This window comes from Monodelphis domestica, chromosome 1, assembly GCF_027887165.1.
Source record: "Monodelphis domestica isolate mMonDom1 chromosome 1, mMonDom1.pri, whole genome shotgun sequence".
In the NCBI taxonomy this organism is placed as follows: domain Eukaryota; kingdom Metazoa; phylum Chordata; class Mammalia; order Didelphimorphia; family Didelphidae; genus Monodelphis; species Monodelphis domestica.
In genome coordinates, this window is record NC_077227.1 from 349,431,997 (window position 1) to 349,445,005 (window position 13,009).

The following is a 13,009-nucleotide window of genomic DNA, read 5'->3' on the forward strand; positions in this document are numbered from 1 at the left end:
TGGAAACACCCACTGAAACCCCCCTAAGTGATTTTCCTTATTAAAATCCCCTTATTATTATGATTATTATTCCTACTTAGCCCCAGGAAAAATAAATGAAAGCAACATGTTTGCAGGGTTAATACAAATGTCCCACTCTGTTCCCCTTGGATATTACCAGGAGAGCCCAATTACAAAATTAAACCTAAGGATTCTTATATACCCACTTAGATAGGACCCTCTTTTCTAGGCATAAAAACTTTTGGCAAATCCGTGCTCTGAATTCCCTAACCTATATCTGGGTCATGTCGATTCTACCCTCTGATGCTGCACTTAGCAACAATATTTTGTTGACTATCTAGGCTTCCTGTCTGTTGTTAGGTTCTATGGAAACATGTATGTTGAGAATGAAACTGTGTGCCAAGTAGATGTGTGATCATGAGGGTATAAAATAAAGCCAGGCCTCAGTCAAGGTGGAGCAGTTAATCTTCTGAAACCTGTGCTGTGGGTTGAATGTGAAAGCTTTGTCCCATCCATCATTCCGCCAACACCTTCCCACCTCCAAGACTCCATCCCCTGTGGGAGGCTGGCCCACCCCACAGCAACAGAGAAAGAGAGAAACAGAAAGAACTTTCCTTTAGACCTTTTCTAGAAAAAATTCTATCAAACCATGCTTCCTCCATCTTGAGTACATTTTGTATCCAAATGTGAAGCTTTAAATTTACTTCTGTTGAATTTTTTTTAAACCCTTACCTTCCATCTTGGAATCAATACTGTGTATTTCTTCCAAGGCAGAAGGACTGTAAGGGCTAGGCAATGAGGGTCAAGTGACTTGCCCAGGGTCACACAGCTGGGAAGTGTCTGAGGCCAGATTTGAACCTAGGACTTCCCGTCTCTAGGCCTGGCTCTCAATCCACAGAGATACTCAGCTGCCCCCTGAATTTTTTTCTTAATAGATTTAGCCTAATCTTCTAGCCCACTGATGTCAAACTAAAATAGAAACAGGGCCCTCCTTCTAAATATCACAAAAAGATCCCTTAAAACTGCATAAATTGACTTAGAAGTGACTAACCAGAGCCTAGTGGTCAAGAGTGAAATTCCCATAAAAGAAAATGCAGATCCTCAACTCTCTTTTGGATGGGAATTCAGATACAAATTCTGGTGCTTTTCCTTCCTCCTTTGTACTTTCCTAATTCCTTGCTGACAATATCTCTATTCTCTTAACTAGAAGTGGCTACTTTACAGCTGATTTTGTGTGTGTGTCAGGCAGGGGTAGGGTGGGGGCTCGTAGTCTTAAATGCTACAGACTTCCCTTTACATTTCTCAGTACTGTGATTCTGAAACAATTGTCCATGATTGATACATGCTCATTAAATTTGAGAGACATGTCATCCAAGAAATTGATTTATCCAAATCATTGATAAAAATGTTGAACAATATTGGATCAAGCACAGATTCCTGGGTCATTCCACCAGACACCATTGTCACATTGACTTTGAGCCATCAACAATGACTATTTGAGTGCAGTCATCCAACCAGTTCTGAATTCTTCTGATTTTTTGGTTGTCTTATCCATCTCTTTCCACATTCTCCATGAGAATGGCATAAGACAGGGGCAGCTAGGCAGCTCAGTGAATAGAGAGCCAAGTCTGGAGCCAAAGGTCTTGAGTTAAAATCTGACCTTAGACTCTCCTTAGCTCTGGGACCCTGGGCAAGTCACAATTTCTATTGCCTAGCTCTTACTGCTCTTCTGCCTTGGAACCAATACTTAGTATCAAGTCTAAGAGAGAAGGTAAGGATTTTAAAAGAAAAAAGAAAAAAATGGTTTGAAATACTTCATCAAAACTTAAGTAAAATCTACATAAACTATATCCATAGGATTTCCCTTATCTAATAGTTTAGGATCTGCCATGATGTATTTATTCTTGATGAAGGCACTCAGACTCTTTGGTCTCATTGCTTCCCTTTCAAGATTTTTAACAGCTGTTGTATAATGATCCATTCTAAAAATTTCCTAGGAATCAGAACCATTCCCCAGTCTAGAGTTTGTAGACTTTATTCTATTCTCTTTTTTGGAGATCAAGATATTAGTCCTTCAGTCTTGTGGCATCTTTTTCATTTTCCCCATCATTCTTTTATTTATTTATTTTTAAAATCCTTACCTTTTGCCTTAGAATCAATACTGTTTATTGCTTCCAGGGTTGAAGAGTGGTATGGGCTAGGCAATGGGGGTTAAGTAACTTGCCCAGAGTCATACAGCTAGGAAGTGTCTGAGGCCAGATTTGAATTGAGGATCTCTCATCCCCAGGTCTGGCTCTCAATCCACTGAGCTACCCAGCTACCCCTCCCCCCCATTGTCCTTTAAAAAAATAAAAACAAAAACAAAAAACTCTTTCTGTCTTGGTAACAACTTTAAGACAGAAGGGCATGGGCTAGATAATGGGAGTTAAGTGACTTGTCCAGGTCACACAATTTGGAAATATCTAAAGCTAAATTTGAACCCAATTCTATCATGTTACCCAGCTACCCCTCCCATCATCTTTAGAATTTGACTGAGTGAAGCTGAGGGGAAATAAAATAACAACTCTAATTCTTTCAATACCCAAGGATGGTTTTTTTTTTTTACAAAGAAGATAGGGGATTGTTGGTAACAGAACAGCATATACCATTAGACTTGGCTGATATGTTGGTTAGTTTTTTAAATTGATTCCTTTGTTACTCATGTTCTTTGTCAAAAGGGATGGCTCTTTGTATTGGGGAGTGGATTACCCTATTTAGAAATGAAAGTCTATGGGAAAGGAAGGAATTTAAGACCAAGGAGGAGATAGAGAACACTACAAAATGTAAAATGAATAATTTTGATTATATTAAATTAAAAGGTCTCTGTACAAATAAAACCAATGCAACCAAAATTAGAAGAGAAGCAACAAATTGGGGGGAAATTTTATAATAAAAACCTCTGACAAAGGTCTCATTTCTAAAATTTATAAGAAGCTAAGTCAATTGTACAAAAAATCAAGCCATTCTCCAATTGACAAATGGTCAAGGGGAATGAATAGGTAGTTTTCAGATAAAGAAATCAAAACTATCAATAAGCACAGGAAAAAGTGTTCTAAATCTCTCATAATTGGAGAAATGGAAATCAAAATAAGGCTGAGGTACCACCTCACACCTAGAAGATTAGCCAATATGGCAGTAAAGGAAAATAATAAATGTTGGAGGGGTTATGGCAAAATTGGGACACTAATGCATTGTTGGTAGAGTTGGGAATTAAGACAGCCATTCTGGAAGGCAATTTGGAATTGGAATTTGGAAGGCAAATTGTAAAGAATGCATACCTTTTGATCCAGTCATGACATTTCTGGGTTTGTACCCCAAAGAGATAATAAGGAAAAAGACTTGTAAAAAATATTCATAGCCACGCTCTTTGTGGTAGCAAAATAAATTGGAAAATGAGGGGATGCCTATTGATTGGGGAATGGCTGAACAAATTGTGGTATATGTTGGTGATGGATACTATTGAGCTGTAAGGAATGATGAACTGGAGGAATTCCATGTGAACTGGAATGACCTCCAGGAACTGAGGTAGAGTTGAGAGGAACAGAACCAGGAGAACATTATATATAGAGACTGATACACTGTGGTACAATCAAATGTAATGGACCTCTCCATTAGTGGCAATGCAGTGATCCTGAACAACTCGGAAGGATTTATGAGAAAGAACACTATCCACATGCAGAGAAAGAACTGTGGGAGTAGAAACACAGAAAAACAACTGCTTGGTCAAATGGGTAGATGGGGATATGATTGGGGATGTAGACTCTAAATGATCATCCTACTGCAAACATCAAGAACATGGAAATAGCTTCTGATCAAGGACACATGTAAAACCCAGTGGAATTGTGTGTCAGCTATGGGAATGGGTTGAGGAGGGGAGGGAAAGCATATGATTCTTGTAACCAAGGAAAAATGTTCTAAATTGACTAATTAAATAAATTTTTCAAAAAAAATGTAAGGAATGATGATCTGGAGGATTTCTATATGAACTGGGAGAACCTCCATGAACTGAAGCAGAATGAAATGAGCAGAACCAGGAGAACATTGTACACAGAATTTACAGTATTGTGGAACAATCCAACGCAATGGACTTTGCTACTAGTAGCAATGCAACAAGTCAGGACATTCCTGAAGGACTTATGGGAAAGAATGCTGTCCACATTGGGAGAAAGATCTATGGGAGTAGAAATGCAAAAACAAAACATGTCACATCACTTATCCCATGTGTATATGGGTATGTGATTTGGGGTTTAGGCCTTTAAAAAAATCACTTGAGAGCAAAAATGAATAATATGGAAATAGGTATCAAATAACATTTGTACAACCCAGTGGAATTGCTTGTAGGCTCTGGAAGTGGGGAGGGAAGAAGGTGGGGGGAAGAAAATGAATCATGTAAATATGGAAAATATTTGAAAATCAATAAATAAAAAGAAAGGAAAAAGAAATGAAGATGACATATAAAAAACCCTATCAATAAATATTTTAAAACAAACTAAACAAAATGCTGTCTTCAATGTGCCATTTTACCATGGCCCAATGGGTTTGAGAGTGTACAGGGAAGATCCCCTGGGGATCAATTCAGGAGGAGAGGCAACATGGACTGAGGACTCCCCTGCCAGCTCTCTCCCTAAGAAAGTTACAAGCTCTTAAAAATTCCATCTCCTAATCTGTCAAATGAGGACTTGAATTTTTAAAGTATTTTTCCCCCAAAATGCCTTTAATATCAGTTGACACCTCCCCCCACTCTTTTCCTTAAACCTCTCTTGCCTGATGGAGGAAAAACAATATTTTTCTAAATAAGTTAAATTACTGTTTGTGGGGGGCAGCTGGGGAGCACAGTGGATTGAGAGCCAGGCCTGGAGATGGGAGGTCCTAGGTTCAAATCTGGCCTCAGACACTTCCCAGCTGTGTGACCCTGGGCAAGTCACTTGACCCCCATTGCCTAGCCCTTACCACTTTTCTGCCTTGGAGCCAATACACAGTATTGACTCCAAGACAGAAGGTAAGGGGTTAAAAAAAAATTTACTGTTTGTGAACTCTATCTAACTTCTGCTAACAGAGATCAGTCTCATTGATTCCATCTCTGCCAGGCATAAATAATTAATGTTAATATTAATTAAAGGGCATTGAAGTACTAGTAATAGCTGGCATTATAGAGTTCCTTTTTTCTTTTTTAAAACCCTTATCTTCTGTTGCAGTATCTATTCTAAGAACAGCAAAGGGGTAAGTGACTTGCCCAGGGTAATAGGGCTAAGAAATGTTCGAAGCTAGATTTGAACCCAGGTCCCCCCCAACTTCAGGCTTGGCACTCTATCTGCTATGCTACCAATTTGGCCCTGTTTGTAGAGTTCCTTGAGCTTTGCAAGAAGGGCAGCTGGAAGTAGCAAGGTGGCGTAGTAGACTGAGTGCTGGGTCTGCTGTCCAAAAGATCTGAGTTTAAGTCTAGGCTCAGTCACTTATTTGTTGTATGGCCACCGGCAAGCCACTTTACCTCTGTTTGTCTCAGTTTCCTCAGCTGCAACATTGTGATAATAATAGCACCGACCTCTCAATTGTTGTAAGGATCAAATGAGATAATAACTGTACAATACATAGCCCACAGTAGGTGCTATATGAATCCAGAAATAGTAGTAGTTGTAGTGGTGGTGATAGAGCCCAGAATGGCTTGATCTGGGTTCAAATCCTATCACTGACACATACTGACTGGGTGACTGAAGGGAGGTGACAGTCTTTCTTTGGGTAGTGGCTTCAGAGGCCCAACTCTCTAAGATGATACACTATAGATGAGGATGCCTACGCCATTAAAACCAAAGCTCTGAACACTGCCACCCCCAGAGTATAGCCTTCCCCATTCCCAATCAAGGGGAAAAACAAAGACTTGCAGCATTTTACCCAATCATTAAAACAAACCTGTGTGGCGAGTACTAATAATAAAATTGTGTTCAATTTACAAGTCAGGAAACTGAGCTAGGAAAAGGCACACAGTTAATAAGAATTAGAGGTCATTATTAGAAACTTTAAAAAAATCCCAATCTTCCATCTTAGAATCTATACTCTATTGTTTCTAAGGCAGAAGAGTGTTAAGGGCTAGACAATGGGGGTCAAGTGACTTGCCCAGGGTCACACAGCTAGGAAGTGTCTGAGGCCAGATTTGAACCCAGGACCTCCCATCTCTAGCCCTGGCTCTTCATCCACTGAGCCACCCAGCTGCCCCTGAAACTGCATCTTCTTGATTCCAAGTCCAGAATCCTATAACCAGAAAAACCTTAGCCTGGGGTCGGTGAGCTGGTTTAAAAAAAAAAACAAACTTTTTTTTTTGATAATTGTATTTCAATATAATTGCTCTTCTTTGTAATATTATACATTTCAAACATTTCACATTATTGCACATGTAAAATCTTTATCAGATTGCTTACCATCTCAGGGAAGGGAGAAGTTGGGAGGAAGAGAGGGAAGGAATTTGAAACTCCAAATAAAAAGGAAGAATGTTAAGAAATTGTTTTCATATGTAATTGGGGAAAAATAAAATATTATTTTTTAAAATATTATGTATTTCATAAGCTTCACCAGACTTCCAAAGAGGACCATGCTGCCAAAAAGGCCAAGAACCTTGCAATGTCCCTTGCTTTTTCTCACACCCTTTGTAGGACACCTGCCATCAACAGTCCTACCTCCCTTCCTTTTTCTTTCATTGATGTTGATTATACATGGCAGCACGTGTACTTTAAAAAAATATGTTATTTTAAACCTTTACCTTCTGTCTTAGAATTGATACTAAATATTGGTTCCAAGGCAGAATAGGAGTAAGAGCTAGGCAATGGAGGTAAAGTGACTTCCTCAGGATCACACATTGAGAAAGTGTCTGATGTCACATTTGAACCCAGGACATCCCATCTCTAGGACAGGCTCTCAGTTCACTGAGCCACCCAGCTGCCTCAATGGTAGCATTTGTAGCGTGCTCCTCTGACAAAGGAGAATCCCTTTATATGGCCCATAAAACATTCATCAGAAACTTACGGGATTACTTTAATGTCCTCTTTCCCATGGAGGATGTAGTCGATGACTTTATAAAAGTTGATTTCCTGGACAAAGGAGAGAAAAAATATCCATGACGAGTCCTGAGCTCCAGCATCACTTTTAAAGAGACAGGAACTATTGTCTGCCCATAGAACCGGTCTCATTCTATATTTAATCTGGTTTTCAGAAAATAACTAGTCCTGGGGGAAATTTTGATGAAAGCTAGACATGGCAAAACAAAGTATCAACTTTGAACCATGGATCTACCAACCTGGCTCCTAGGAGAATAGCAAGTGAGCAGAAGACATGATAGCTGTCAATGGGAGTCAGGCCAAAGAGTATGGAAGGTATACTCGCTTTCAGGGTGAGACAAGAGATTACTGAGAGTGGGAGAGGTAGAAGAAAATAACAATAATAATAACTTACAATTATAGAGTACCTACTATGTGCCAGGCATTGTGCTAAGCCTGCTATAATTATTATCTCACTTCATTTTCATGGCAATTTTCAGAGCTGGGTGTAATTATCCACATTTTAAAGATGAGGAAACAGGCAAACAGATAAGTGATTTGTCCAGGGTCACACAGTTAATGATGGGTGTGTGAGGCCAGACTTGATCTCAGGCATCTGTGACTCCAAGGAAAAAGTGAAAATTCTTGTAGGGAGACAAGAGAAATGGTTACACTTTTTTAAAATTTTGCTCCCAGAAAAATGGCATCCCATGACCACTCCCCAGGATCAGACTTTTATGGACATCTCAGACTGAATGTACTATTCGTATCTCAGATCCAACACTTCCAAAACCGAGCTCATTCCCTTTCCCACTCAAATACTGCCTGCTTATGAACTTCTCTATTACTATCACAGTCACCACCAACTTCCTGAGACCTACTACACCCTCAGTTATTTTCTACTCCTCACCTACTCTCACCTTTCATCTGTTGCCAAGTTCTATTCTATCTACCTCTTCCATCTCCATTCGAAACCTCTTCTTTCCACTCATATAATCTATAATATCTATAACCCTAATTCAGGTCCTCTTCACCTCTTGCTGGGAGTGTAGCACTAATCTCATTTATTTCCATGTATTTCGCGTCTCTTCCCATTCCAATTTGTCTAAGGTCATTTTCCTAAGGTGTAAGTCTGACCATGCCATCCTCCTCAGCTGCCTCAAGAAGCACAGAATTATGGATCTAGAGTTAGAAAGGACCTCCAAGCCTACTGGTTATCTAGCCCACCACTCTCATTTAGAAGTGAGAAAACTGAGTTCTAGGAATGTTAAGTAACTTGTCCAGTGTCACCTAGGTAATAAGTGTCAGAGGTGAGACTTGAACCTACATCCTTTGAAATACGTGGGTAGGTCTTTAGAAATGTATTGAATGAGGGACATCGAGGTGGCTCAATGGGAAGAGAGCCAGGCCTGGAGAAGGGAGGTTCTGGGCTCAAATCTGGCTTCATGAAGACATTTCCTAATTGTATGACCTTGGGCAAGCTATTTAACCACAAACGCTTTGTCCTTTACTGCTCGTCTGCCTTGGACCTGATTCTTAGTCTAGATTCTAAGACATGAAGTAAGGGTTAAAAAAAAAAAGAAATGTGTTGAATGATTTAACGATTCTGATCAAGACAATGATCCAAGAGAGTTCCAAAGGACCATGATGAAAAATGCTATCTACTTCCAGAGAGAAAACCAGTGAACTCTGAGTACTGATTGAAGCATACTTTTTAAAAAAACTTTCTTATTTTTCTTGGTTTGTGTGTATGTTTTCTTTTGCAACATGACTAATATGGAAACATGTTTTACCTGACTTCACATGTATAATTGATATCATATGGCTTGCCTTTTCAAGGGGTGAGAAAAGAGCAAGAGGGAGAGAAAGAATTTGGAACTCAAACATTTTTAAATGAATATTATTAAGGTGTCAGCTAGGTGACTTAGTGGATAGAGAGCCAAGCCTGGAGATGGGAGATCTTGGGTTCAAATCTAAACTCATACACTTCCTAGCTCCCTGGACAAGTCACTTCACCCCCATTGCTGAGCCCTTACTGCTCTTCTGCCTTGGAACCAATACCCAGAAGTTAGGTTTTTTTAAAAAAAGAATAGTAAAATTGTTTCATACATAATTGGGAAATATTTAATGAAATAAAATTTTAAATGGATTTTTAAAAAGGATTATACTGAATAGATGAATATTTGAAAGCCTATTGGGTGGAAAGGCCTGCCTTAGGCATCTTTGGAGGCTCAGAGAATAGAGTTCCTAGAGTCACACCATTTCTCTTCCATGACGGAATGTTCATTTCCTAGGACATTTGACTTGTCCTCCGTGCGAAGACTTCTGGGGAACTACCAAAAATATTAAGGTAACCATCAGTTTCTACTCAAGAATCCTCACCCTTTACAGAAATGCTGGCAAAAGCTTTTCTAACTGGGTTTGGAACCTGTCAATGTTTGAGCAAACAGAAGTTGCTTTCAGAGAAGACAAGGAGAGCAGTGTGTCAAATGTAAACATTACTCCTGGTCAGGAGCTCAGCAGCTTTACAGTTATTGGGCCAAGGTTCCACCCTAATTAAACATGCAGAAATGACTTGGGATTTTAAAGTTAAGGCGGAGTAGTCAATGAGCACCCCTGTTAACTGTCAAAAAGAGACCAGTTTACAACCCAAGTGACTGTCTTTAAATCAGTCACAAATACAGTTCATGACAGACTTCCTTACATAGAAATATACTTTCTTAAAAATAAAATGAGACTGGAAAACACATATCAGGAACAGAGGAAAAGGAAGGAATGGCTATAACTGCTCTTTAGGAGCCCTCAAGCAATGCTGCCTATAAAATACAGTACTAGATACAAGATGAAGTCTGATAACGCCTGTGCTCTCAAGAAGCTTACAACCTGAAGGAGGGCATACAATATTACACAAATGCTGGTAAGGTACGTTGGACAATGATTACAAAGAAAAATTCATATGAACTACTAGGAGAGATGAGAGCTAGAAAAGAGTATTTCCAATGTCGAGTGGGAAGAGAGGGTTCAGACATATCTAATTGGTTAGGTTCCATCTGGTCTTGTAATTTACAACTGAGTTGAGAGAGACTTTTTTAAATTTAAACTTAAGAAATAGAATAATGTCCCTCCCTGATCAACAAATGAGCAAGGGACATGAATAGGCAATTCTCAAATGAAGAAATCAAAACTATCAATAAGCACATGAAAAACTGTTCTAAATCTCTCATAATTAGAGAAATACAAATGAAAACAAGTCTGAAGTACCACCTCACACTTAGCAGGCTGGTCAATACGGAAGCAAAGGAAAATGATAAATGTTGGAGGGGATGTAGCAAAATTGGGACACTTATACCCTGTTGGTGGAGCTGTGAATTGGTCCAACCAGTCTGGAGGGCAATTTGGAACTATGAGCAAAGGGCTTTAAATGACTGCCTGCCCTTTGATCCAGTCGTACCACTGCTGGGTTCTGATATAACTGTTAGGTTTCAGGGGATAGTAATTAGGCCAATAACCTAGTTTGGGAAGGCTACCCAAGCCCAGGGCAGGCAGAGCCAGACCCTGAGCTAATAAACACAGACCGGACAGATGGTTGTATTTAATAAACAAGGTGAGGTGAAAAGGGGATTTAGGATCATCTAAACTAAAGTCAATCTACCTATACCCACCAGATCTAAATAGCCCTTCACAGGGATTTCATCTTAGTGAACTCCCTACTCTAATTCTCCCTAACCCCAAATCTCCAGTCCCTGATCTTAATTAAAATCTTCAACTAACACCCCCTTTGTTGGATTTAAGGAAAGGGTCTGTGTAAGGTTTTGCTAGGGCCAGGGAAGGTCTTAGATCTAAAAAGACTCAATCTCACAACCACTGCAGATGAATCAGGTTCACCAGGAAATGCCTCCATGACTTACAGCAAGCAAAACAGCAATCAGGAAAGGACAGGATTAGCCACCAAGGAAATTTGTAGCCAACACCTCCAGAGATTCTCCAGAGAGCCAGCTAACAACCTGGGTCCCAGCCTAATGCCCCTTCAAAGTTCCAGAATCTTCCCACTCGTCTCATGCCACTTCTCTCTGCAAACTTCAACACTTTCCTTACAACAGTTTGTACCCCAAAGAGATAATAAGGAAAAAGACATGTATGAGAATATTCATAGCTGTGCTCTTTGTGGTGGCAAAAAACTGGAAAATGAGGAGATGCCCTTCAATTGGGGAATGGCTGAACAAATTGTGGTATATGTTGGTGATGGAATACTATTGTGCTAAAAGGAATAATGAAATGGAGGAATTTCATGTGAACTGGAATGACCTCCAGTAATTGATGCAGAGTGAGAGGAGCAGAACCAGGAGAACATTGTACACAGAGACTGATACACTGTGGTGCAATCGATCCATCACATAGTTCCATGGGGATATGATTGGGGACGTTGAATTCAAATGATCACTCTATTGCATATAGTAATAATATGGAAATAGGGTTTTAACAATGAGACATGTAAAACCCAATGGAACTGCTTATTGACTACAGGAGGGAGGACGGAGGAGGGAGGAGGGAAGGGAAAGAATGTGAATCATGTAACCATGGAAAATATTCTAAATTAATTAACTAAATAAATTTTTAAAAGATCACTCTATTGCAAATATGAATAATATGTAAATAGGTTTTGAACAACAATACATGTATAACCCAGTGGAATCGCTTGCCAGCTCTGGGATGGGGAGGGAAGAAGGGAGGGAAAAATCATGATATAACCATGGAAACATATTCTAAATCAATAAATTATCTTTTAAAAAAAGAAATAGAATAATGAAAAGAGCACTGGGGATGGGGGCAGAACCCTCCACAAGGAAGCCCAGCTGTATCATATTCTAAAGGGAGGATCAGAAGTCACTGCCTTCTTCTGATTCATTTTCATCAGTAAAATGAAGGAGTTGGAAAATATGATTTTTTAAGGTATCTTCCATCTCTAAACTCTATGATCCTGAATGAGAGAAAGAGATTGGGAAGCAAGAGAAGAGAAGGGGGATAGAAGGTATAAAATAGAGCCAGTTTGAAAACAGGATGAAAAGCAAACTGCCTTCTCATCATGAGTAACAAAGAATCACAGTGTGTAAGAGCTGGAAGGAATATTTGGTCTACACATAAACACGCATTCACACACACACACACACAGAAGAACATTTAATCCAAACCATACACACACATGAGAATATTTAGTACAATGTACACATCCATATACACTATACACATTAGGAAACATTGAGTCTAGTCTTACAACACACATAGTCAAGCACACATACACATAGTCACAGACAGTATCCCACAGCACCCCTATTCCCCACTGTTTCCTCCTCCCCCTTGCTTGTCATTTTGGATAAGGCTCTAAACTTAGGATAGTCACGAGAACTGCCTGAAAACTAGAACTAATACTTCTAGCTCCTTGATCCTCAACAAGTCACTTCGTTTTATCTACGGACAGATCCTGTAATTAAACTCCCTCTTCCAATGTGAATTAGCAACTATTCTACAATTTATTATTTTAGAGATTTTGCTGGAGCTCTGAGAGGTGGGGTAATTTGTGTAGGGTCCCACAGACACTATATTATGTGTTGGAGGAATACTTGAAGCCCAGGTTTTCTTCATTCCTAAGCAGATCCTCTCTCCAGGGCACTAGAGACAGTTCTCTTTCCTCACTGTGAGAGGCAGATAATAGCATGCTGCTTACTCACAAAGATGTTGTAAGGAAAATTAAAATTTTCATAAGCCTCAGAATACTTCGGTGACCAGTTAAATTTCACAGGTGATAAAACAGGCAGAGATGGGGAATGAGATCTGTCCAAGGACTCTCAGCTTGTTAGTGTAGAGCCAGGGTTCAATTGCCTGGCTCCTGATGTCCAGGACTTTGTTTTTTCTATCCTACTGAGCCACCTCAGATATTTATACAGTGC

General features: G+C 39.6%; 1 protein-coding gene across 1 annotated transcript in view; it reads right to left on the reverse strand.

Annotated features, from left to right (window-relative positions):
* The window catches only part of PDE6A (phosphodiesterase 6A), a 107,950-nt gene that overhangs the window by 75,587 nt on the left and 19,354 nt on the right, over positions 1–13,009 (reverse strand). Inside the window, exon 6 of the mRNA XM_056811456.1 lies at positions 7,054–7,118. Coding sequence (XP_056667434.1) covers positions 7,054–7,118 — 65 coding nt within the window. The remainder of the gene's footprint in view (positions 1–7,053; positions 7,119–13,009) is intronic.